Raw genomic sequence first — 27,377 nt, 5'->3', positions numbered from 1 at the left:
TCTTATCCAAAGATCGAATACTGTTGCGTTGCTAATAACTGGATGAAGAGCGGTCTGCGTTTGAACAAGACAGATTTATATAGCTTATTTTATGCCCCAATTTACAACGGCCTCCGTGGCGCAATTGGCTAGCGCGTTCGGCTGTTAACCGAAAGGTTGGTGGTTCGAGCCCACCCGGGGGCGTTACTTTTTTACCAATTTGGATATGATATTTGCCGAAAAGTGAACGGTACTGATCAATTAATATTTCTTTCTTGGAATTCATTTCCAATTAAGTATTGTCGACCTTCTTGAACCCTTCACTTGGATTACAACATTTAAGGAAAGCCGCTGAATACCTTACTCTACGTTCGGTAACGGTGTAAAAGAATACCATAAGAGCGTCTCGTCTCTCGTTTATCGATCTGAAGATATATTGTACTCCCATAAATTATTAAATTGACTATAGCGGAAAATACGAATTAATTTTATCATTCTCCGCAATTTTACATTGATTTGGTCAAGTTCGGTTCATTTATGCATCTATTAAATCATTTTTCGCATACAAGTTTGTTCAGTAATATTCATCACGGTTGTTTAGAGAAGAGTGCTTTCGCGGAGTTCTAATTACTTACTTCAAAAGCACACAGATTTTTTCAATTGTAATTGTACAGTCATCGTTATGATGAATTCAAAAAACGAAAACCAGTAAATATGCACATGCGACTCACCAATGCGTCGTGTGAATAGGGGTTCATTTCCAGTATTGTATCTGCTCCACGCTCTGGAAATAGATATGATCAACAATTTTTACTCAACACAGTATATTAAATTTATTTCGGTTCCTTTCAAATGCACGTCGCACCTTAATACGTTTTCAAAATTACGGAAAATTCACATCAAACAGAGAAAATATTATCCTACTTTAAAATTCCGACAAAAACAACTGCAATGCACAGTCACTTGTTAAATTGATTCTGATCCCTTACATATCCCTAGTAAGCTTGCCACCCACGGTATCGAACGAGCGCCGTGAATCATAAAAATTACTAGGGACATCGAAGAGGTCAGAGTCAATCTAAACGGTTGTATCAAGACTGCGCAGCCCTCGAGATCTAAAATTCCTAAGCACTTATTTAGAATTTCTATCCCTCGCCACGTTAAACAAAAACTTGAATTTCACAGGACCATTTTTCAATTTCTTTTATCTCTGAGTGATTAGTTTGTGAATCTGGATAAAGTGGCTGCACAAATAAATTCAACGGATGAGAACATAGACTTAATTGTTTTCGATAAACTCTCCGTGGAATGTTTAACGCGAACGGAATATCTAGAATGGATTCTACCGCCAACTTAAACGTGATCCAGCCGTCTCATCCACGTATTCTATTACTGAAATATATACTGACAATGAATATACATACTCGCCTCGTAATGCTCGTGACAGCCGCATTTTTCACAGTTCTTGAAAGGCTTGAAATTAGACCGCTAAGTGATATATTATCATAAGTGTTCTATAAAGTGAGTCGTCGAGCGAGCAAAGTCATGTAATTTTTTCACCCTTCTCTATGATTGCATTCTGATAGATAATCTTGGAGTGCTCTCTTCGTTGCCCCTCCACTTGCTTGGCACGACACTGTAAATAAATGGATATCGGCAGCACGTGCTGCCTCTGTGGTTCAGGGATGAACCATGGAAAGCAAATCAATACACGTCATTTTAACCTTGTTGTTGGATATCATACTCGTTTGTAGGTCTATGGCTGTAGTAAAGGTGAGCGAATGGTTGGCTGGTGACAGCTGTCATTCGAATAACTTAACAGTGACATACATGACTCATAAGTATTGCACACTCGAAAGTTATTTGTTGTGAGGTAAAGCCATTATTTGGCATTTGGTTGGTTTGAATCGGTATGCGGTATGCCGACTTGGTAGGGTAACACCGGTCTAAATAGGAAGAAAAGAAACGGGAATAAAACGGGGTGTGTTCGTTCTCCGAAAGTTTTACACGTCTAAACTAATAGTTAATGAATTTTCTAAGTTGTCGGCTATTTTAACTGCACCATTTTTTACTGTTGATATAATAAATCATTCACACAGCTTCTCGCACCGTTGTTTAATTACTAACCGGACTAGGGTATCAGAGAGATGTCCAGGCATTTTTTGTAAGAAATTTTATTTTCATAACCTGGTAACGATAACGAGCTATTCTTACATGTCTATACCATTATTTCAGTCAACCACAAAACCTGTGTTGTTTTCTTTGCAGCGACATCGCTGGTATGGCATCCAGTTCTGTTAGCCAGGAAGACTTCGAGAACGACTTTGAACTTACATCCCGGCGATCCAGAATCAGAACGGCTCGAGCCCGTGTCGTCCCACCCAGAACTGGCGACGCTGCCTTGAGCAATTATCAAAGTCAGTATTCACTTTTTTCCATATCATTTCCTATTAGTCTAATACGATTTCACTTATCGATCTGTAATCGTGAATGAGTCATGCGTCACCCACAGCTATACCAACATTCGAGTACCAAATCAGCTAGTAAAAACGTCATCGTGATCAAATCCGTCAAACCGTTTGCCTGAAGTTTTGCAAACCTTCAGAAACTTCTATCAATTTAAAATAGTTCCCAGCGAGGCCTTGAATGTCCTAAATTTTTTTATGCAACCAAAATTGAAACATTCCGTTACTCAGAACTTTCATACATAAAAAAAATATTATCAACGCCGGTCGTCAAAGTACAACCCAGTGAATATCACTATCAAGAGTACAGACTCTCTTATCACATGTAATTAGAGACGTTAATTTCTCATCAATCACTAACTACAATCTCCAAACGAAATTGTTCCCAGCAGCGCTTATTTTACAGTTACAACATTACCGGTTTCAGAGGCTGCAGGAGACGTCGAGGAGATATGCGACTTAGGCTCCAATTGTGTTATTTTACCGGAACATGACAATCAACAAAATAAACCAATTATGAGAAAACAAGATAAACGCCTGACCAATCGGTAGGTTAATATCACTACAGTTTCATAATTGTTAAGAATTTGAGATAAGAAAGATAGCCAAAAGTATTGATATTAAGCGAAGGTTCTGTTTACTTCATATTTTAGTTTTCAAGTTACTGTTAAATAATAGATAATGGACGGTATTATTTTATTTTATTTATTTACGGATTACCCCTTTACATGAAAGATAAATGAGCATAGAAGGTAGCCGAGCGCACAATTACACAAATTGTCATCTTACAGACTTAAAAGTGTGAATAAAAACTGCTGAAAATGAAAGTGTGTAAAAACCTTAAATTTCAAACGAGCATCTTACGTATAATTATCATATTGTCATATTTCGTTTACTATCTAGACCAACACACATAAACAAAGGTAAACAACAACGAGACAGAAGAAAGTTAAGAGAAAAACGACGCAGCACTGGAGTTGTGCATTTGCCATCGACCGAGGTAGGATGTTACAGTAATTGGTGATCAAGTATTTTAATAATCACATTGTGTGATGCCGACATTTTCCTGACTTAATATACGGTTTTAGAAAGTGAAATCTGTATTTTTCAGAGTACAGGCGGAAGCACTGGTGAAGATGAGGAAGAGATCGGCGGAACTTGTCCCGAAACCAAGCAAAATACCCATCACAATGAATTTCTCGATCAAGAACTTGTAGAGGTAAGTTTCAGGGGTGATCGACTTTTGTTTACCAGCGTAAAAATGAACTAGAATGTTTTTAGTATAGAAGATGTAACTGAAATTATGTGTGATTTAATTCTCATAATAATACTACAAAGATTGTCACAGTCCGAGTTCAGTAAAGTCAAAACTTGGAAACTGTACTCTAATTTTTTTTTATTTTTACTATTTTCAGGAAAAGGCAGTTAAGACTTACACGCAGAGACGAGATAAAAGGTGAGGAATAACGAATGTAATTCGAAAAAGGTTGCATCTAGATTCACTTTGATGCTTACTGATATCCTTGCTTTTCGTTCAATTCATTTGTTTAGCCACTCTGATCTCGAAGCTGATGACGAAGAATTCGATTCCCTAAACCAATCAGACAGCGTAAACCAATCAGATCAAGGTAATCAGAACGAAGTGCAAACCTCACCGACAACGAGTAAACCCAAAACGCCTACTTCAACCGGGGACAAATTGGTAAAAAATAATTGAAGATCGTACATAATGTCGATGTAAATCGGATTTTTAATAAAACTAGTAACAAATAGGGTTTCTTACAGCTGGTTGAGCTTGCTCAGAAAGAGAACAGACGACTCTTGTCTCTCCTGGAGGAGAGAGACCGTAAAATCACGGCTCTTGAAGCTCGCTTGACCCATCAGCAAAACGAAATGGCACTAGAAAGGCAACGTCTCAGAGAAGAGAATACTGCATTGATAAGAGCAATGGCTACTCTCGCTAGTAACTAGTTACTCTTCGTTAATCAAACTTTCTTACATCCATGCCAGAAAGAACGATAACAAGAGTTAAAATATCGATTCTGGACTACCCACTTAATTCCTAAAAATGTATTCTCTGATAAATGATTCCTATAGAAAAAGTGATGTACAGCACACTTGTAAACATATTCTATTATACATATAAGAGTATTAGGCGCGGACGCAATAGCAAAGCTTACAATAATCTGTTAGACATGCATTTTCACACTAAATTTTATCAAAGATTCGCCTATTTTTGCTATTTTAGCATAGTCGAAATTTATATCCGTTAATGTTATCACTTTTTTCGGATTCGAACTGTCAGCTTGCTTCGATACGCATGCTTTATTCATTAGTTATCGTGTGAAAAGAAAAAAACTGTAACTTGATAAATTGTGTCTCCTACAAGTCACATAGGGTACCCAATATTTACTAAGAAATTTATGTTGGTGTACTTTCCTGAAACTGTTATTTTTAACCGTGTAAAATGTTGCCCATGCGGGTGGATTTTTCGATAAAAATGTTATTCTCTGCAGCTTGTATAGGCAGCTTATGAATTGACACAAAAATATTAAAATATATTCATTTAAAATCGTGCCAAAAAACGTCTGACGATACATTGAAAAGTGCAATATTATAATTGATTATACGTTCAAGTGATTTTCACATTATACATGAGGCAACTTTCAAATATCATTAATATGCATAATATTAGATATAGTTTTGAGTAACAATATTGCATAATAAAATAAACTGCACTGCGTTAGAACCGAAAGAAATACTTATTTCTTGATTAACAGCAAGTGCTGTTACATGAGCCCATTCTTATTATACCCTCAGGTTTTATTATTAGGTACTGATGTCATTTCATAATACGAAGCTCGAATTTCTAAACGGAAGTGTTTTATTCTTCTTCGTTCTTCTCTGGTTTTTTTGTCTTTACCAAATCATGTATAAACAGAGTCATCGCAGACACATTATACCTATGTTTTTTATACAATCGACTGCAATGTTAGATCAACTAACGACGTATAAATATAAATATACCATACATTCTTATTATTTTTCCAATATAATATGGCACAACCTTAACATCCTTATTTAGAAACCAATATTTATACCAGAAACATTGGTCCGACGATCGAAAAATATTTTCGATATGCTGATGTCCTAAGTTATTTTTACATGGTCTTAACCACAATACCTGATGCCTATCTAAAATTTTTTTAGTGGACAGGGTCTTCTGTGTATCAAACTGACTACCTAATTTATATATAATAATTTTTTCTATTTATTGCTTATGCATTAGACGACACTAACGGGATGAACTTTTTTCAAAACGCATCGATGATAATTTATAAAGATGTTTGGGGGTTTTGGTGGTTTGGTTTGGTGGATTAAAGGGCTCAATGAAAATAATAACGCTTTAATTACAAGCGCAACTCTAGTTGAGGTGTATTTATAAATCGAATTTTTGAAGCTTGTAAATTGGTAATATTGATAGAAACAGATCGTAAGTATGAGGATCAAACTTAATTCGTTTTCATTTATTGATGAACGAAAATAAAACAGACATAAAATACTCCTGACCATCATGTATACTTAACAAGGTACGACTAGCTAATTTCTTCACATGCTAAATCATACGGTTATTCGCGAACGATTGAGAACAATAACTATAGTTGCTACACATTATCGTCAGTGAATTACACAAACAACGTTAAATAAATAACAAAATTTACAACCGATAGTACGCTAATACCACAAAACATTATTTTAATGTATACATATATCGTGAAATAGTTTGTTCAAAAATACACTCGATGAGTCGGAAACTACAGTCATATATAGCATACTTTGAATATTATCAATCGCAGATTGTGTGAGTATGTAATATGCTGCAATAATTAAACATATGATCTTGTATTCGTTTGCAACAAAACATGCCGGGTCTCACCTTTGTGTATAAATTATACAGAAATACAAATCTCGGTATCGCGATTCCTTAAAAAATACATTATCATATCGATCTATATAATTCAATCGAGTTGAATTTAAATTATACCTGTATCGTACATATATCGCTATCAGTAATTTGAACGCACAGAATATTTATGAATACGTATGTAACACGAATCTACAGCACGAACAGAAAACCGAATGTTCGATAAAAATTGAAAAAATATTAATCTAAAATACACATATCGCATATGTACAATTAGTTATCCTCTGCATGATCCTCCTGCCTTCTGTAACCACGAGTAATACAGATAAATAACTTTATTCAATTATTACATCAGTAATAATTCAATTCGCAATCAAACGATCCTCAAAACAAATTTTCACCGGTGGTTTCGGTGCAATTATAAATTCAAACTGCAATTCTAGATCTTCGGTAACGCTAATGTTAAATTCTCGAACCATCTGAAACATGAATCATCAAAATTACGGAATTAAAAATCACAAAACATTTTTACATCTATATTTGTTGTTGCAAAAATTCCCTGTAATTATGTCACGATCAAATTCTTATTCTTCCTATTCCGAGTTCAATAATTCCAAGCCATGGGCACTTTCGTACACAAATAATCGATCGTACCGAGAATGAGTATGAATTAATATCTATACCTGAGCTAGTATCAATTGAAGAGCCTGATCCACGAAACGCTTTCCAGGACATATTCGTCGACCGGATCCAAACGGGGCAACGAGAAGGGGCGAATGAGGAACAACAGTTTTGAGCCATCGTTCTGGCATAAATTTGTCGGCATCTCGGAAATTCTCTTCTTCCAGACCCGCGATCCACGTCTGACACAGAACTACGGTCTAACGGGAGAAAAGGATTAAACCTTTCGATGAAGGAACCTCGATAAAAACAATATGCACGGTGTTCTACGAACGTTATTCGTCAGGGTTTACATAAAAATAAGTTTTTCTACACTCCGATTTTTCCTATCACTTTTGTGACTGAAGTGAAATTTTCTGATCGGGTCTTTTATCAGGTTTCGCTGTTAGTTACTATTGTTCTTCCTGTACGAATAACTAATACTTGATAAAAAAGAAAAGCAACTGTCGCAAGAATTTACTATAACATCCACGTCTGTGTGATTGTCGGTAAGCCATGTATTTTTTCGCAAAAATACATGGCTTACCGACTTTATCAAATTTTCATTATCACTTTTGTTAAGAAACCGTAACGATTCCAACAATCTTCTCGATAGTCATGTCGTCGAATTTTGAGTGAGCAGAATATGAAAATATCTTTACAGACAAGAGATAAGTGGACTTTTTTTCCAATTTGGTATTAATTAGTACAAACAAAAGAAAACAAATACAGTATTGCAACTGAAAATTTTCTGGGTATATTCTAACGTTGAATATTTCGAACCGTTTCAACGCTTCTATCGTAAGACCAGAGTCTCTGCAGCAAACAATGACGCGACTATCTTGGCAGATTTTCATAGAACACCCTGTGAATCAACTATATGACAATGATTTTATAAGCAGCTTGTTATATAATGCATATCCGTCAGTTATCAAACAAAAAAAAAAAAGAATTTAAAAGTCGACATACACTCGTTATATTTACGAGGTACATATATTTAGATTAAAAATTGAAATCATTTTAAGTATCATGTAATTATAATTATATCACGTATAGTCTTACGCCAGATTTGATATCATATCCTCCCAATTCCATAGGCTCTTCAAGTATGCGGGCTATGCACGGTGTTGTTGGTAGAACTCTGTGACAATAAAAAACCAGCTGTGGTGTCACCGGATACAAATAATGTTATTATACCTGTTACATGTCTTAAAAATATACGGTTACGTTTCGGAACAGCAAATTATTTTCAAGTTGTTTTATTTTTCCTCCTGAATTCGGGTGACATTGACGAAGAGAAAAAAATCGTTTCAATTTAGATAATGTAATATAAATAAATCAGCGTAATCAATGTAAACCGCGACAGCAGCACACGTATGATGTCTGCAGACGTCGAGGGAAATCTCATTGCAGAATTACCAATCCTCGCACACATGCGATGGAGTTAATTATCAAAAGTGATGAACGTGCAGTATACATACATATATGTACTAATAATATATACAATTAGAATCGTGCATAACGAGATACGCGAATGTACATTGTTGTGATGTATATACGTATACGGCCTTCGCACGAATTTTAAGCGTTCAAGTTCATTCTTGAAAGTTTTGGCAATTTATTGCCGATTGGTATTAGAATATATGAGGTATTCCACACCATTTCACCTAATCGGTGAAGGTCACCGACGCCGATCCTGGTGTAAAATTTTTTTCTCAATTCGTCTATCGAAAAAAAAGAACACGTGTTCGGCCATTTTTCGATTAGGCCACCTGTGTCGATTTTGTGAATTTTCCGATTTTTCAACTTTTTCGAAACAGACTTTTTTCAACTGGCTCTATCTTCAAGAGCTTTCATTCTTTTCAAAAAATGATACAAGTATAAAATGTGTCAATAAGTCCGAGCTTTCTGAAAAAAATTTTTGAAAATTTTTCCAACCACACAATTCTAAAATGTTTTCGACTTATATATTGTACCTATACCCCCGCGCAAAAGATCTTGTTCACTCATGACATTAAACGGGTTATTTATTTACTTTGTTTATTTTTTTTTTTTCCTCACTTTTTTCCCTCTTATATAAAAGATTGGAGGCGATAAGAATATCATAAAAATTCCTGAGAAATCGAGGATTATAAGATATACATATATGCGTGCGTCAGTCAGCTATTTTTAAATACTTCAAAAACTGTCGTTTCTGCTTTCTCGTCGTAATTCCTCGAAATCAGATAACATCCGGGCATAATAATATAATCTCGGTAGATGATACAATACAATAAATGTTTGCATAATGTAGATTTTAGAATTACCTGTACGCCTCGAAAATGCAAGCACGCAGATACTTGGCGTCGCGCAAATCTTCCGCGGCAAGACTACATCCGGGTGGTGCAAGGGCGGATACTTCCTCGTGAAGACACCTCTGTACTTCTTTGTGGCGTCCGATCAGATCGATAAGAAAGACGAGAGTGTTACCAAGCTGAATGACACAGAAGAAAATCAAATTACGCATATTAACCGGCGGCCGGAATTATTATTCCTTATGTGTACATGCTTATACGTATATTACGTAGATATAGTAAACGGTGGATAACTTACTGTGTGAATACCAGCGGCAATAAAATCTACAATCGCAGCTTTCTTATCCCGCATGTCCAAATTCTTGTCACGCAGTATGGATTTGAAAACAGCTTCGACCGAATCGTCGTTCGCGTCATCTAGCTGATCCGACGATGTGTTATCCAGTAGTTCCGATATCGTGCTACGCGTTAATCACAGAATAAATATCACGTTTTACAAGGTACCTTGTAATTAGCAAATCGGCATAAGCATTAAGGTATCAAAATAATGCAGTTACATATTAAAGACGATAACAGGCAGAGAATACAAGGAATATTACACCGGTCAACACGGATTTTGAATCTGGGTTCTAGATGTCAAATTTTAATTTAGTCCACGTTACTAATAAATGAAATAATAATTTTATCAGATAAAGTTGGTTTTTGTACAAACCAGAACGATGTTTCGGATTTTATGAAGAATAACCTGTTTTTTCAAACATTTATTGTAAACAACAACTAAACAAACTTCAGTTTTAACTTTACACTACGAATGTGAAAGAAGTGATAAAAAAAGTTTAAAGATGAATATTTGTCGTACTATTCTATTTTTGTATGAACTTTCTCGTGTCAAACCCCAAACTTGATCTACCCTCATTTTACTGCCCCTGATAACGTTAACCTTTAGTTGGCGTCTTGGGGTCTTTCGTGACCTGGGGATGGGTTTTAATTGAGATTTTCCTAATTTGAAAGTTTGAAAACGTGACTTATAGCGCCATTTGTTGAGAGATGACATGCACCGCTTCCCTCGAGCGTCATTCAGGTAAGTCTAAGTACGTCAGTCTTGCTGTAGCAGTGTTGCAAAGCAGACGGGGGTCATCAGCGACCCCAAGAGAAGTGTGTTTTGCTCAGAATTATTTCAACTGTTTTTACAGATTTATTAGCAGACAAAGTCAGCATCGAGTGTTTCAAATTTTTTTTCATCTCCAAGTTTTGGTTTCATTTTTCAAAATAAATACGTTTTTTTCGGCTGACAGAATGAACCTAAATTTTTGTTACGAGTACTACATCTCGACTGTATCCAGCTGATTTTTTAACTCTTAATGTCGATAATTAAAAATTATTTTTGCCGCCTTTTTTGTCTTGTAAGACACTTTAGTGAATATCAAGGTGAGTTCCCAAAAAAAATTCAAGTCAAACTGTTAAATTGCTTCGTTGCAGCAAGCAATTTGTGAATGGGGTCTTCAACGACCCCGAGGTGCCAGCAATTTTACACCAGTTGAAAGTTAATAACGATAAAGTCCATTGCATCTTAGTGAAAATTTTTTTTCCGTTGACCTGTGTTATAGGTGCTACATGCGGATGATATAAATAAGTATTAGCGCACCAAAAAAATATATTAGGATCGGTACAATAAACAATATTTTCCAAGAGTCAAAGTTTCAAAATAACCTTCCTGGATTAAAAGGAAAAAAAATGACATCACGCTTAACGTAATTTCTTGGAGGAATTCCACCACCATTTCTTAATAATTAATTGTTCACTGTCGAACTGTTAATTGAAACATGTGTATATTTCTTTCTTCGCTATAAGATGTTTACTTTTCGGTTAGGCAGATCTTCCGGTCGGATGAGATAAAACTTTCCTTGCCCACCAACAAAACGCATGCTCAAATGTATTTCACTGTATTATAAACTGCTTTAGCCTTACGAGCCAAAATCTGAACTACGAGAATTTTAATTTTATTCAATATTTCTTTCTTTTACGCAAATGTTCTTCAAGTCTACGAGGTACATGAATGCATATTTCATGTATATATACTTAAACTTTACCGATTCTGTCCAACGTGTGAAAACATTTTCCTCGATATTCAAACGAACGTTTTTCAATATTTTTCTGCATTTTTCTGTACTTTTCGAAGCGTATCTAGGGTATAATATATGTTATTTGTGCCATGACGAGTAAGTTTGTAAGCATGACAGGCTCACAGACAATTTAATACGTAAGAGGTATAACGGACTCATAAAACAAGAACATGCTCCGAAGGATTGGCGAAAAAAAAAAAAGAAAAGAATAACGACAGTGAGAGGAGGAAAAATTTGCGGAAGAATTGCCTGGGTATTGATTGTGCTTGAATACAATCCGAGTTGTACGTGAATATAAAGGTATAGGCACACCACCTACCTGAACACCCACCCATACATACGCATGCAGATTGCAATTGTGAGGAGATGGGAGGTTGTTGCCCGGTGAGAGGTTGTTGTACCTCGAAAAACGCTAATTCACGTAACTCTCGAGGAGCTCTCGGTCCGCTTATGTAGTGTGTATATATGTTTCTACATATGAGCTTCGACACGTCGATTATGCTCGATGTCATATACGGACATATGTATGTATATGTGTGTGTATATATATATCCATAGGTATGCATATGCGAACGCGATCCTCACACGCATATAATTAAACCATAAACAAATTTTGCTACATCGTAAACGTGCATAAGATCTGTTATCAAGTAAGTCACTGTTACGTAAAACGCTGCCCGTACACCGCGGTTATTCATATCCTAGTATGTACCTTATATCCTATATATGTAAGTATGTTTGCGTTGCAATAAACTGAAGAGCCACTACAGCGCGAGTGGTGTATAAATATATACACAATGCACATGCGTATACGTACGTACATGCATGTGTATAACAACAAATCTCAGGCATTATTTAATTAACTAATTGACTAACGCTTAGTTTCCGCAAGACCCTCGCCGCTCTCCTATCGCCGTAAAGAACGAAATATCACATATTGTAATAAAATGCTGTGGAAACAAATTATATACTTGCTCGTCACGGTTCATAGGAAGATAAAAATATGCACGATAAGCCATTTGCGCTAAACACGCTTGTTAATCTTATGACACACGTACAATAATAATATTTGTAGATCAAAAGCTATATTCTTTCGGCATTGTCACCGAATATGCATATATATATATATATATATATATATATATGTGTGTGTGTGTATTTGTTGCCAAGTGTGCACAATTGGCTAGAACAGTCGCAGACAGCAACAGCCGGATAGAAATTCTTCCTTCGATAAAGCTTCGATGCGGTAGGTATATAAAATAAAAGTTTTCCTGCAAACAAGGAGGAAAAATGCCTGAAAAATGGTTCTACTTACTCGTAAATGGCATCCTCGCTGCTAACCAACTCGGCATATGCTTTGGTAGCGACTAGCTTCCACAAAGGGAGGCCGTAAAAAGCATCCCGCGATGCCCGGAAGTGAATGCGAACTGCGTCAGCCAGCCTAGCTGTCAAGGCTCCGGTATCTGGCTCAAGAAATCCCAGACGTCGTCCCAGAATCAGGGTACACGTACCTGCAAAAAACGAGGGGATACGTCGTCCCGATGTTTTTCTCTTTTCGAACCAAGACTATGCAAATAATATAAAATATCAGGCTTTAGCCGGAGTTTCGTACCATCGAACAAACCCGACTATAACCGATCCTTGTTTCTCACATATTTCCCTTTCCTTCGCTCGCCATTTTCTCTCGTGTATTTCGTTTCTTTTTTTGGGTCTTTTATATTTTTTTGCTTATTTTCACCGCGGCGGTCTCTATTGTGCCCGTCAAGTCTGATATTCGCGACAGGTTGGCAGGAGGTATTTTTATACATACGAGATAGTGTATGGGTTTAAAAATACTAATAATAATAAGTATAACATCAGGTAAAAATTTTCAAGCAAAATAAAGGACTACCGCGATGTTTACGAACATTCGTCCCACGATGACGATGCCATCGATGATATTATCATACAGGAATCAACCTGTTCCCAGTGATTATATCTCTGTATTAACGCATACTGATATCTTTCTTGGCGACAGCGGATAAAATTGGCTCGCGTCAAGTGAAAATTATCCGCGCACAGTGCCATTATTATTCCCGGGTAAAATGAACCACCGATTTCATTGTTGTTTACAACGTGTAAAACACGAGAGTGTCATGATAAAACAATCGTTTCCCGAACCTGTTAAATTTCAGAAAATTTCCACATGCATGTTTACCGAATTCCGGTAGATTGAATTATACCTCCAAAAATAAATAAGTAATATTTTCGATTACACTCGAGAATATTTCGTAGTGAATTTTTTTTCTTCCCGCAATATTGCAAATATTATCATTACCAAGTGACAAAAGAGTGTATATTTACTTGTAATTTACGAGATACGTGTTTAGGGTAAAATACTTTCAAAGGCTCCGAATCAAATCGTACGATTCGCAACAATATTTACCAAAAGAAAATATAACATGAAACCATGTACGTTGGGTGAAAAGAAAAGGAAAAAGAAAAACAAAATAGAAAATAAGAAAAGTCAAGCTCCATAGTAAAACTGAACACTGCAAGCGCAATGTCATCGTCAACCGTCACCAGAGATGCTACTGGCTTCTTGTTTTCGGTGCGGGTAAAGCTATGTTACGGGGTGTAAAAAAATTATAAATATTTCAAGCTACGAAAAAAAAAAAAAAATTAAAAAACTCACTTTCGAGACCCAACCTGTAGGCGAGTTCTTCAAATCCCGTGACACAGTTGTGCTTCGTATCCTTCTGCTGACGTATAAGATTAACGAATTCATCGGTGACTTGATTCAACGCCGGAAGGAAGCCAAGGACCGTTGTTGCACTCATTAACTCCGGAGTGAGAGCGCTCCGTAATTTGTGCCAAACTTCCCCCTGCCTGTTCGTAGCGTTGGAAAAATTCAACGTATAATAAATATTCAGAGTCATCGTTGAGATTTTCGCCCTCAAATCCGTCGCCAATAATACTTGCGGGATTCGCGAGTTTCATTTCGATATTTACGTATTTGTTTGCGATACGCGGTTAAACTCACTCGTTTACGAGTCCAAGATTCGTGTACCGATCCGGTCTAGATTGGCGATAGTACGAAATAACTTCGGACGGAGGTCGGAGGGGATAGCGAGAACTTCGTCTTAGAATCGCCTCGATGTCCTTTTTCGCGAATACCGAAACCACAGGCCAATTCCATAGCGCCTCCTCCTTGCATACGCTTCCGTAACGGCGATGCAGGTCTGTTCTTGAATGAAACATTCCTCATTTGACTTTCCGTCGTTGGTCGAGCGTTCGTCAGCAAGTTGATTTATAAAATGAAACGGGCATTTTCGCGAATGAAGCAGCGATCGAAAACCTTACCTTTGTACGCGTCGTGTATTTTGCTCATGCGATAACTACCGAGAAACGTGTATATCCATCTCGTGCCGAGAACAGGGAGGCCGATTGGTCCTGGTACATCTCGCAGAGTCTTGCGTCGTTTCAGCCCTTCCGGCGACGAAACTGCAACAAGAAATGTTGGCGTTGCGATTGAAACACATGGTTGTTAATAATTAACGAATTATACGGGCAAGCCTCTCTATGTCGCCGATCGTAATCTCTGGTATTCTTACCGGGACTCGTTGGCATTGAACTTCCTGTGGAAAACCACCACGTGGGTCTGCATCTCGTGGCGAGTAATAGAACGGCAAAAAATGCGACAACCTCGAACCAAGCTCCAGACAGTACCATGCCGAATTGGGACACGAGACCTAAAACACTCGGGTTATTATACCGCGATAATGCCCAGCGTTCCGTCTTTTACCACATTATATAGAAACGAATCTATCAACATAGCGCGTATGAGACGGAGACTGCAGCTTCAGGCAGTATATAACATACTGTGAGACGCGTACCAGTGCACGTTTTTCTTTTTTGTTAAGCGATAGAGCCTTGTAGATACTAACAGATATCTTTGGTCTCTGACTGCACATATAAATCGAATTCTCTACCATGTAGGTGTGTACGTATAGTATATAATACATGTGCCTACAAACGTATAGCGACACGGACCCCAGAAATATACGCAGTTATGAGGCAAACACTCGCAATATTATTGTAATAGCTCTCAACATTTTCTTCCCATCGGTAATTTTTGTTATTCCCCTCAATTATATACAACTGCAAGTTATACATGGTAATTAATAATAATCGTTTTTTAATTGAACGAAAAATAAATGTGTTTGCCCACATATTCTAGATCAAAAAACAACTCTATCCGGTTCAAGATGGACGTCAGCTAGTTGGGAATTTAAATTTGAAACCGGTGAGTTACGTGTTTCGTGGATTCGACGGAAACCAGACGGCAGACTTGTACAAGTTCCGTTAAATTTTGTTAAAAACTTTGAGAGTCAAATCGTGTTTGCACAATTTCTTACATTTTTGTTTGTATTGTTAAAACCGTATTTCAATAGGTCGACCGAAACGTCTCAAACAATGTTATCTATTGCACGAACCTTGCTTCACACTATGAATAAAGTACTGTAAAGCAAATAGTGGAAAGTTGTAGTCTATAATTATTTTCTACTACAGTCGAACGATAGATGATTTTGAGTAATCGATTTTCAAATTAAAAGAAGATATAGTAATTAATATTCTACAAGTAAAATCGAAAAACAGAAATATTTTTTCATAAACTTCACTCGATATCCAATATGAAAACATGCACACAATGGATAACAAAATAATCACGAAGTATACTGAAACACTTTGCAAAACATAACCTCTTCGACGAATTTCATATTACTTTGTTCAAACTTCTCCCTCACAATCAGTTATCGTCACTACAGAGCGGCGGCATTTCAATTACATCAATTCCATTACACAATGGATGAAACAATATTCGCGCAATTCTCCGCATTGTTCTGATAGTTTAAAAAAATAAACGTTGAAACATGCGTAGAATCGGCGCTACACACTGTATGCGAGAATTACGGCCAAGATCTTGCTACTTTGGACATGCTTTAGAGGAGATAAACTCCACAGACTGCATTTCGCAGCAACAGGCCAAGATATGCGGTTGTGAAAAACTTAAATTTATGGTATTCGGATATCTGTTTTCGACAATACGGTATAAAATATTAAACTACACGACTCAACCTGCGCCCGGATCTCCAATTTTTGTTGGCGATATTTTCCTGCAATTTATACCGCGGTGTATTTTATGAATCCGTGCCGAACTTTTATCGCGAAATTACGAATCTAAACGTAACAAAGTATTCAAGTAAAACGCACATTGTTGCTGTTTTCGCGGTTATGCAGGCACAGTGTGAATCGTAACATCTGCTAGCTTTGCGAACGAAGTTATAGCCATTATTAAGAGCCTCAAGACGCCTCAACTGATGCATAAATGAGACGTGCATGAAACAGTTCGTAGCGTTTCATTTTAATTTCGTTATGTGAACATATGTATATAATGTGGTGTAAGCTTGGCGGGCGATAAGATTTATGTCTGCTACCAACGTCGCAGTGGATTTCAAACCGCGTGGCGCGCGCAGAGGCTCGATTGTTACGGAAAAGCTCAAGATTTTCGCATCGCGAACAAATGTTTCATCAGCTTTTAATCTGTACGGACCGAACACCGACAAATTCAATTAACGTGTCCGAATCTCTTTCACGGGTCGGATAATTTTCGTCTTTGATTAAAGTGAGCGGAGCACAGAACTTGTTAGTGAAAAGTGGGGTAAATTCGGAATTTGGGGATTCAGCGTGCTGCTGTATGAATGAACATACTGCGGAAAAATTGACGAATTCCGCGGACTGTAAGCTTTGAAAGCCACTGCAAAACATAGTGATTACCCTACTATTGTGCTGACCCTTGCAATTCCAGACGTATGTTAACATCGCATGCGTTAAACCCGATGCTTGTTGTACTATCTGGTACTACAGAAATAACATAGTGAAAGTATGTAATGATAGTCGGAAAAAGGTTCGCTCGTTAGATCGTGCAACAGCGGGCTATATGCACAGCTTTTTACATCCCGATCTCGCAGGCTAGGCGAATGTACAGTTACACGAAAAAGTTCTTGCAGAATGTGGAGCTTTCTATTTCCATCGAAGCTTCGGTATCCGAATAGCAACGCGAACGAAAGCCTCGACTTATCTGACTGTACAGAACTTTTCCGGGTCACTGTGCTTAACTTCTTAATAACCAAAGTCGAAAGATCGTACATCGTAAAGTGGTTGATTGCATAGAATTTGAATCGCACACATAACTTTCGCCCCGATTAACCGTTCTTATAGAACACTATTCAATTTAATGATCTCATCGATAACTCCAGCTCGAAGTCAGAAATGGAGAGTATAACTATTGTCCATGTACTCGATCACATACTTCATTAACGCTTGATCCTTTTATCTTATATTGAACTGACGTTAGGTGAAAAGGAAACATACCTATTCATGGACTTATTAATTTAGTTTTACTCCGCAGCTGCATATCTTAGACTCATAATTGAATACATTCGCTACACGACCTGACTTCCGACTTCGAAACAGCTGCAAGAACTCGTGTTTAGGTCTCGATCACACATAGTTATGACCCACTATTAATGATCATGATGATATCGACGTCACTTTATTAGCATAGCGTAGCACGGTTGTTACGTATCGAACATGTGACACTGTATATTTATAAATATCTAACGGCCATAAAATTACCTCAGGGGCTGTAATTTTCAATTCCTTTGATAATCGTTTTGAAAAAATTGCCATTATTCGACTGGAAAAAATTTTCCATAATTACAGGAAACATTAATATTGAGATATATTAATGATTGTACGTTGTCCCTGCCTATAGAATAAGGTGAAATTGAGATTTTCCCACGCTGCGATTGCATGATATAAATTTTTTCAATCAGTTCTTTAATACTTTCCACATATTACATATGCAAATTAGGTGTGTAACATGTCGAAGCAGACGCACGTGTAACCTACAAACGGCTATGTTATATGCGGAAGTGATATGTCATATGTGATCAGACCGCCGAGAGCAGACTATACTCAGGTAAAAAAAAATATGATTCTAAGAAGCGTTTAAAAAAAATTACAAGTTACAATTCATGTAGATCAACATGTGACAGCATATGTACTAACACGCAAGTTAGGTTTAAGTGACGCGATTGCTTATTGTGTACACTTTCTTCCGGGAAATAAATAAATCAGTGGATCTTCCAGAAGAAAAAAAAAAGTACAAGTCAAAATATGCGTAAAAACCGAGAACACAGATTCGATGAATAAAAATTACGGATGTATAATTCAACGTTAAATTAATATATACGCGACAGGTGTAACAGTGTAGGTATACCTGTTTATACTTAATAAAAGGTGAGAAATATATGGTTTAACACACAATGTTATCTCGAGTGAAAATAATCCCTCTCCGCAGCTTTAATTCTTTCGTGAAAATCTTGCGAAATTTTGTAATATTTCTACAACGTCACAGCCGAAGATAAGATATGACTGACATTTATTCTGGAGGCGTACCAAATTTTCCTTACCGACTATAACGTAACGAATTTTCACTCATACCGTACGAACTAATAACATAAACGAAAGAGGGCTGTTAGCGCTGTACGAAGGGTGCGTGAATCTCGTCCTTACACCGCACCATGCGCATGATGCACTCAAGATTATATAAGCGTAAAATACGTCGAGCTAAGAGTGACACGAGAAGATCAGAGTAAAGAGAGCGGAGAGATGAGTGAGAAGAGAAAATAGAGAGCATTAAAGCGAGCGTCCAGTATAAAGACTGGGACTGCCATGTGCGTTACAGTGAATCAAATCGTCGGAGCGCGGGGCTGACGATGAACGTCGACGTTTTAATGTATCAACGCGTCGTTTGCTTCTGTACCTACTTGATTGGGCATTGAGTTTGTGGTCAAGAATAATTGACACTTCGACGAATTCTCGCTCCTCGGCTCCGCATCAAGACAATGCGTCCGGCTCTCTGAATCATTCCCATGCATAAATTACGCCACATGATGAAATTTTATGAGAAACTACTCGGTTCGAGTTCCACGCCAGATCAATTCTCACAATTCATTTTCTGCAAATATCTCATACAAGTTATCCGCGAAGACGTGGACAAATTTTTCACAATATTTTCACCGTTTATATCATCGATTATCATTTTTCTTTTTCAATTAACGTAAGATTTTAATTAGGATACGTGAATTGTCGCACATTCGGTACATCTCTAGGCCCACCTGTATTTATCCTTAACAATAAGTTTGATTCGTTAAATTCATTTAAGGGCAGCTACGCTTGAACATGCCTTCCAGGCAATTCGAGCACTAGAGAAACTCAATACGATGATTAATGGACGGGCTTTAGACAAGTATGTCTAACCTTTCAATTTCTACAGAATTTAATTCAGAGTACACGTCTCCTCGATATAAATGTTTATGAGAATTATGGTGGATGAATATAAAAACTTTAATCAACGTAAATTACTGAATCAAGTTGCCTTTTGATTATAAGCTACAATAATATACAATTGTGCATGTACAAAATAAGAATGTGAAATATGTACTACATTGTAGTATAACAGTTCAATACTTGCTATCATACAATGAGGATGCTGTATCAATTGTGATTAAAATGTACACAATAAGTACGTACATATATCAGTACGTGATTGTAAATCAATAAACATACGCAGCTTGTAAATTTCTTTTTTTCTTCTACTACTATTGTATATTCCATCCATATTAATCATTATTAGTCAAGGATAAATGGTTCTCCTGAGTTTATGTTATCTGTACGAATGATTACAGCATATTGAAACACACTTAATTGCCACACACACCGATGCAAAAACCGATTCGACCGAACATCGACCGCTTTAAAAAAAAAAAGACCGAGGTCTTACACGTGCGGAACGGTTTTATATAATTTACACATAAATACTTTGAAGTGATGTCAAAAGTTACTCTTCCAAATATCCAAGTCAAACCCGACCTTAAGTACCTAAAGAAGTGATCTTTAATTTTCTCTCCGAAAGAATGGTAACCTTGGAATAAAAAGAAAACATTTTTCCGTGTCTGAAAATGTAACATGTTTCGCAAAGCTTTCAGGTAAAACTACACGATCATGTTCGACGATAGTACAAGTTTCTACAGACAAAAACGGGCAAAAACCATTCTTCGAACAGACTGATCAGATCATTCAAATCATTTAAAATCCATACAGGTATGATGTAGGTTAGAATAATAGATTCGATGTTGCGCTAATTGTATTATTTTCTTTACTACAAGTGACTTCTGGTTTCAATTTGGGCATTCGTTGTACTCTGCCTGATTATCAGCCTTCGTGATTTCAAGTTTTTTCTTTTTTTGTCAGTTTTATCCCAATGTACAACAGCTAGTAACTAGAATGATTTTTCAAACGGTGTCTATAAAATAACACGAGGCTCATCAATCACCACAATATGAGAAGTCGTTGGAAATATGGATTACACGGGGCAAAAGTACGCAGTGCGTCTGCGGAGTAAAACATGATTAACCATCCTCCACGTATAGAGAAACGCGACCATCCAGAATGAGCGGGATTGATAAGCTCTCCCGATTTCCAACTACGGATGAAGATGAATCGTTTTATGCATATAAGTAAGGTGTGTCTGTTATCGATATTTCATAAAACCTGAAACTAGCTGCAATAAGGTGTAAGTTACAAAGCGCATCAGCGAAGGCGGTTCATTGTCATGGTGAAGCTCTGTTGAGCAATTTTGCGCATGTAACCACCAAGCGGTATTGTAATTGTCAGGTACAAAGCGAATTGTACCATAAGTACGCCGAGCGAAAGAAAAAATATACACAAGTATAGAAATGAATTCCATACCAAGTAAATATGGGTCACGCAGTATGGAAAGGCGTAACTCAGGTAACCCTGTGTGGTTAAAAGGTGCGTGTTTGTACACCGAGCTTACGTGGTACGTCAACTCGCCAAGCATGAAACGTCCTTTAAGGAACAAATCCGGACGAGTGGAGATAGCGGAGAACGATATTACACTGATCCGAAGAAAGAAAGTGTTTGAATAATAAACGGGATTGAATCACAGCAATGCGTTAATTTCGGTCATGCGTAAATATATAATACGAATATACGCACCGTGTGCAACGATCATTTGCCCGGGTCGTTAAAGAGGCGCCGGTCATTACATTATACACGTGTGAGTGTGCGTACATATATATGTACGTATAGCATAAATGACATCATGGATTTTGAACCATGCACCACGACGCATGTGACACCGCAGGTTTCTCATGTTTGTTAATGTAAATAGTGCACCAATGTGTAACCAAGTAACGAGCCGAGTCTGCAATGTGGGATATTATAAATTGTTTGTATAATAGAGAAGTTCGATAAGGCCTCGACGATCGTTTCGTATCTGTCATCCGAGTCCAACAAACACCGATTTTTCTCATTCACATAAATTATACACATTGTGAACGTGCGTGTGTTGTGCATAAAATGTGTACACACGTAGACGAAGCCCGGCGTCGTCCGTCAATAAAAAGGAATGTATTATATATAATTGGTTTATATCTCGACCCCCGACCCATTTGTCAACCCGTACGATCGGCCCGACGCTAGGACGCTTTTAAACGCCTCGAGAGCGGCGCACCCTTGACGCGAAACGCTCCGGACGTCCTTGACCATCCGGCAAGATCAGCCCTGGACTTCCCTCAAGGTCCTTAAACCGGAGATACGCGAGAAAGCGACGCTACCCGTTGACGAATGAAAAAGAAACTGATCAAAGAAACTCGATCCAACAACGTAGGAAGAGATAAAAACACATTTTTCAACAGTAAGGATCTCACTTGCGGAAGACGGTGTAAATAAACGATATAGTTTTTCGTTTTTTTTTTTTGTTTTTTTTGTTTTTTTTGTCTCAATTTCTACCATATATCTGTGCGTATGATCATACTCACCGCGGCAAAGGATGCAAAAGTTCTTGGGTAAAAACCAAACCGCAATCCAGGCGAAAAGATTAAGGATAAGCATGAAACCGGGTAGCGAGGGAACCACTAGGCGAAGGATTCCATGCCCCGTATCTTCCGGGGGGTGTATAAATCCTGAACGTCCCGGAACCGCGAGTCTTCCAGCGGGAGTTAGTTGTTTCGTGACATTTGCGATATCCGGTAGAGTTGGGGAAGGCGTCGCGGGTGTCCCAGGCATCGGCGTCCTCGGCGTCGCGTGGTGTATTAACTTAGATGAGCGGACCCACGGGTATATATGTGCGTACCGTACGCATGGATACATACACATATATACGTATGTAGGCACATACGTATACCTAAATGTGTACGCAAACACAATGCTAACTTTTGAAAAATTTCACCGGACCATCAAGAAGTAACTCGGTTGGCTCGCGTGGCTCGACTCAGGCGGGACTTGACGCGTCGTCACAACCTAATCGACGTTCTCCTCGTCCTCTCCTCGACGCCGTATAACGTAGAACGGGGCACACGTTATTGTTACAGAACCTATCGGTAGACGTACGGCGTGCGCGCTGATAACAACCGGCGTCCTCGCAAATCCCTGCAGTTTCTTTTCTCTCCCCCCTGTTGTTTTTTTTTTTTTTTTTTTCCGTTCCTCCTCGCGCACGCGGTTTGTTTGCGTTTGCGCGTGTGTTTGTAGTTTTCACGTAGCTACGTGTGTGAAGAAAAAAAAAAACAAAAAAACGATCTGACGGGAGACCTCGAGCCAACACTGAGCAGGGGACGAAAAAAATTGCAGCAATATGTTAAATTCGCCGAATAAGCTGGGAGGTTTTAGTCTTTCAGGAAACGAACCGATTGACTCCGTTAATTATCGCATTATACAATTGGTTGAGGAATTATAGACGCGGGGCACGACTTTGATAACGAAATCCAAGACTCGAATGCGAACGCGACGGTGTTACAACTTATATTATACATGTATGTTGTACAGAGTAAAAAAGCAGTGTGTGCACCACCCGCCGGTCTCGCGTATTACAGGGTTCAAGGCAATTAAACGTTACGTCATGGCATACTGCAGAATAGCGTGTATGGTATGTATAGATATATGAAGGGAGAGGCGTATTGCCCACGTGTACCGGTTGTTGTCCCCGTGCTACCGGGACGCGGTGATAACCGCGGACGCATCCGGGATCGCGACGTATGTACATGCGAATGAATAAGCAGAAGAAGAAGAAGGAGAAGGTGAAGTGAAGGAAGATGAGGATGAAGAAAAAAAAGATGAACGAGAAGAAAAAAAAAATGAGGAAGAAGAAGAAGAAGAAAAAGAAGAAGAAGGTGTACCGGTGTGCAGAAGAGGAACGAGGATCTGCGACGGCTGGCTAACTGTTTCCCCGCTTTCCTGGCTGCGTCTACTCGTCTCCTGGGCGTCTCACTACGTACTCAAGACGCGAAGCAGCATAGGCTCTACCCGACTACTCGGCCTCCCGAGGGACCACCGACAATCGGACCAAGCAAAACAGTGACAAGACTTCTATGATAGAGTGAAATACCGCTTCCTCGACGCACGATGTGGCGGGCAGCAGTGATCGATACACAGCGATGAACTTGGGAGGGGCTCTCTTTCTCCACGACGACGACGACGACGACGATGATCGTGATGATGATGATGATGATGATGATGAAGATGATGATGACGACGATGAGCGTGATCGTGATAACCGGGAGAGCCAATTTCCGCTACTTACTCTCTCGGTGCCGACATTAAGCTGCAACTTGTTACCATCTCGCAGCTTCTTTGATTACCGTAGATTCGACGCATAGACATATGCTTATGTGTACTCGAGATAACTCGTTTTTACGTACCGGAAACATCGATGATAACACTGGTCTTCTCCTTTTTTCATTCACTGTTATTTTATCGGCGGTTCACAAATATTTAAGTCGAAAACGTGATATCAAAACTACGTGCTCCGTTGTCGTCATCGTATAGTCTTATTGGAAAGTCTATTCAATGTTAGTCGCAAGTGGCTTATAACTAGATAGACAAAAACTCAAAGTATAACCTTAAAAACGATTGTAGCGTTAGAGTCGCAGGCGATCGGGCTTAAAAATATCTGTTGATTGAGAAAGAGGATCGTGCAAAGACAAATTTTGTACACTTTCATCTCTCGATACACGCGATAAGCGTATATGTACCAAATAAACTCAAGACCCGAGATCCGTTCGGCGTGCAGGTCGATAAAAGAAACGCTTCGTTATAGGTATACGAAAAAACAGTTAACTGACTGCAGCCTTTCTCCTATGAAAAATATTCAAGTTATGTAATCATATCTGTATATAATATATAATATATATATATATATATGTATACATATACGTGTGTGTGTATATAATATTATACATATATATATACATGACACGCCGTCACGTCAGGAATGTGAAGGCATTTAAAACATGTTGATTTTTACCGAGTACAAAAAATAGGCAACAAAAACTGAAGTCATATTTTTATATTATTATAAACCCAAGTCGATTACGGAGACCTCTAGTAAATTTCAACCAACTTTTAGAATACCAAGATTGAATTTTCTATTTTCATATCATTCTAATCAGGTGAATGAAAATATCGGAGTAGATGTGTGTTTTCATAAACGATAAAGCGAAAAATATTTCAACTTTTAACATCGAATAACCGTTCACGAGAATAATATTTGTATTCCAAGGTTTCGAGAAGTCCTCTTGTTTACTTTTTTTCTTTTTCGAAGACCTAACGATATTCTATAGAAGTAATTTATGTTTCGCGTCTTCGACGTAAACAGGATTATTTATATGTTGCGCAAGGTTGTCAAGTCGTGCGATATGGACACCTGCTTTTCGCGCCCATGATTGTTAATTGTACAAGATGAACCGTCAGACAAACTGACATTTCCGTAATCAACGATTCATTAGTTTTCACGTTTTTTGAATGAAAGATCATCTACGCGATGAATCAGACATAGAATGTACTCGACTCCGAAACAGCTTACAGCCAACAAACGAAATTTGCCCGATAGAAGTAAAACTTGCACGTAGGTACGTACCGTTTAATTTGTCGGATATGTAAGAAATGTGGGGTTCAAGACAGTAGAAAATGTTGGCAGCACGCTTAACGCAGTTGTAAGTTCTTCGACAGGACTTCTAACTTTTGAACCGATATCGCAATCAACCGCACTCCGAAAAACTTTGAACTTATAATTACGATAAAAAAAAATGTCAAACTCAATCACAAGATATCTACAATTTCGCAAGAAGTTGTTACGATGTTTAAACAATTCAATCGCGATGACAAATTCACAATCATGTATTATTTTTTTCGAACATTTGATAATTGTTTAATACGAAGAACGAAACAAATAATTACAAGACTGTAACAGTAAATACTGGCATCAAATGTCTTCACATACCTTGACGGTTACACGAGCACGTACGATGTTTGAAAAAATCTCTCACTTTGGCCGCTATTTCTTACACCGAAGTGCGGATCTATCCTCGTATTTAACGGTCCACGATCTCCATATAACCGAAGGTGCGAGCGTCGCGATGGAATGACGGAGTGACGGTTACGTCGGCGTGAAGGCGAAGGTGGTGATCGGGTCGCGACCCAGGGACGACTATATGCGGGGGTAAGAATACGCGGAAAGTGCCAGCGACGGAAGGGAAGAGAAACGGGGACATGAGACAAGTAGGATGTAACGAGAGGGGGTGGAACTTGTTGTTAGGTGGAATTACGACGTTATTACACCGCGCGTGTTGCCCTTGTGCGCCATTAAACATATCCAAAATCCCGGAGATTCTTTATCTCTCCCTCCCATTATACCAATCTGCAACAAACGTGCCGAAAACTCGGAGTTCGCTTGACTTTACACGTATGAGAATTAGGATAAACGCGTTCGCTCGGACCGCGTATTATCATTCGATAGCCTTTTTTTTTAGCGAATTTAAAAATAGACGTGATTAATATGATTACATTAAGCGATGAAGTGTTATACCTATAAGGTGACACAACGCCGCACCATGCGCGGTTTCAATGTCACGCGTACGTGATAAACGATTTTTTATAATCCACAAAAACATCACTTACGAAACGGATTATTCCCGATTTATCTGCGACCACGTGCACGGTGCCGTACTTTGTTGAATATTCATATACATCTCCTCAAGCTTGACGATTGCATTGCATCGTGTCGAACTTTTTAGCAGTACCCGACGACATTGCGAAACCGGTGAATCGATACACCTTTGCCATGAAAGCGTGTGTGTTTTATTTATTTTTTATATATTTTTTTTTTTATCCATTCGTGCGATAGTCAAGTACGGTCTGTCAATGCGTGTTCAGATTTTTTATTCAATATCATTTTCGATAATGATTATACCGAGGTGGTCTAAACTGTACAATTTGAAGTAATAAATCCGGTAACGGCTACGGTAAACTACCCCATAATCATCACGTCGCTTGAAGATTCTTCAATCGGCAAAACGATTAACAGTTCAACCTCCTTGACCTTCAACTTTGCGCGGAACAAGTGGGTATAGGTAATCACGGAGGTCTTACCTTTTATCACATCGGCAGCCTATGACGCCCCTGGCATCGCGTCTCGAAGCTTACTAATTGGTCTCGAAAATTTTTTACTCCAGGTGCGATCCAGACACAAGAAAATACTCGAAAGGAGAAACGATCACACCACGGGGAGATCGCCCCCCGAGGCTTGAGAATGAACCGAAAAGAAGGAATACAGATCTGCAGCAGTTCCGCGGAGCTTTGCCGCCACGCACTCTGGTTTCAACTGTCGCACTTGGATTGAACGTACTGCGACTGCCTACGATACAGAGAAGGCGGGATAAAACGAGCCGGTCGCGTCTCAAGTTCGCGATGTATAATCAACGGTGAACGGGTGTCGGATAATAAAACGTGGAATTTTCGCTGCTAA

At 38.3% G+C, this 27,377-nt stretch overlaps 2 protein-coding genes, 1 long non-coding RNA gene and 1 other non-coding gene across 14 annotated transcripts in view; 2 read left to right on the top strand and 2 right to left on the bottom strand.

The window, feature by feature from the left end:
- Positions 1-949, bottom strand: part of LOC124303490 (uncharacterized) — a 31,392-nt gene extending 30,443 nt beyond the window's left edge. The window contains exon 1 of the long non-coding RNA XR_006907924.1: positions 711-949. This is a non-coding gene — a long non-coding RNA (uncharacterized LOC124303490). The remainder of the gene's footprint in view (positions 1-710) is intronic.
- Positions 110-183, top strand: Trnan-guu (transfer RNA asparagine (anticodon GUU)). The gene has a single exon. It is a non-coding gene; the product is annotated as a tRNA-Asn (tRNA).
- A 784-nt stretch (positions 950-1,733) lies between the features above and the next one.
- LOC124303489 (PRKC apoptosis WT1 regulator protein-like) lies at positions 1,734-5,516 on the top strand. Of its 6 annotated transcripts, none has more exons than XM_046760750.1 (8): positions 1,734-1,752; positions 2,248-2,396; positions 2,851-2,992; positions 3,348-3,444; positions 3,556-3,663; positions 3,860-3,900; positions 3,996-4,146; positions 4,218-5,516. In XM_046760750.1, exons 2-8 carry the CDS (start codon positions 2,261-2,263, stop codon positions 4,413-4,415), a joined length of 873 nt encoding a protein of 290 aa, XP_046616706.1. In that variant the 5' UTR covers positions 1,734-1,752; positions 2,248-2,260; the 3' UTR covers positions 4,416-5,516. The 6 variants fall into 6 exon arrangements, with proteins under 6 accessions (XP_046616706.1, XP_046616705.1, XP_046616704.1 ...); XM_046760749.1 differs by lacking the exon at positions 1,734-1,752 and adding an exon at positions 1,759-1,852; XM_046760748.1 differs by lacking the exon at positions 1,734-1,752 and adding an exon at positions 1,759-1,960.
- LOC124303486 (ecdysone 20-monooxygenase) lies at positions 4,742-27,134 on the bottom strand. 6 transcript variants are annotated; one of them, XM_046760741.1, is made up of 11 exons: positions 27,002-27,134; positions 15,040-15,177; positions 14,789-14,929; positions 14,469-14,667; positions 14,121-14,314; positions 12,762-12,957; positions 9,622-9,784; positions 9,336-9,502; positions 8,092-8,170; positions 7,053-7,250; positions 4,742-6,848 (listed from the first exon to the last, which is right to left on the bottom strand). In XM_046760741.1, the coding sequence occupies exons 2-11, from the start codon at positions 15,155-15,157 to the stop codon at positions 6,732-6,734; spliced, it is 1,572 nt and encodes a 523-aa protein (XP_046616697.1). In that variant the 5' UTR covers positions 15,158-15,177; positions 27,002-27,134; the 3' UTR covers positions 4,742-6,731. The 6 variants fall into 6 exon arrangements, with proteins under 6 accessions (XP_046616697.1, XP_046616695.1, XP_046616698.1 ...); XM_046760739.1 differs by lacking the exon at positions 27,002-27,134 and adding an exon at positions 25,854-26,081; XM_046760742.1 differs by lacking the exon at positions 27,002-27,134 and adding an exon at positions 25,900-26,081.
- Positions 27,135-27,377: the final 243 nt, after the last annotated feature.

Source organism: Neodiprion virginianus, chromosome 4 (genome assembly GCF_021901495.1).
Source record: "Neodiprion virginianus isolate iyNeoVirg1 chromosome 4, iyNeoVirg1.1, whole genome shotgun sequence".
Taxonomy (NCBI): domain Eukaryota; kingdom Metazoa; phylum Arthropoda; class Insecta; order Hymenoptera; family Diprionidae; genus Neodiprion; species Neodiprion virginianus.
This window is presented reverse-complemented; position numbering and strand designations above follow the sequence as displayed.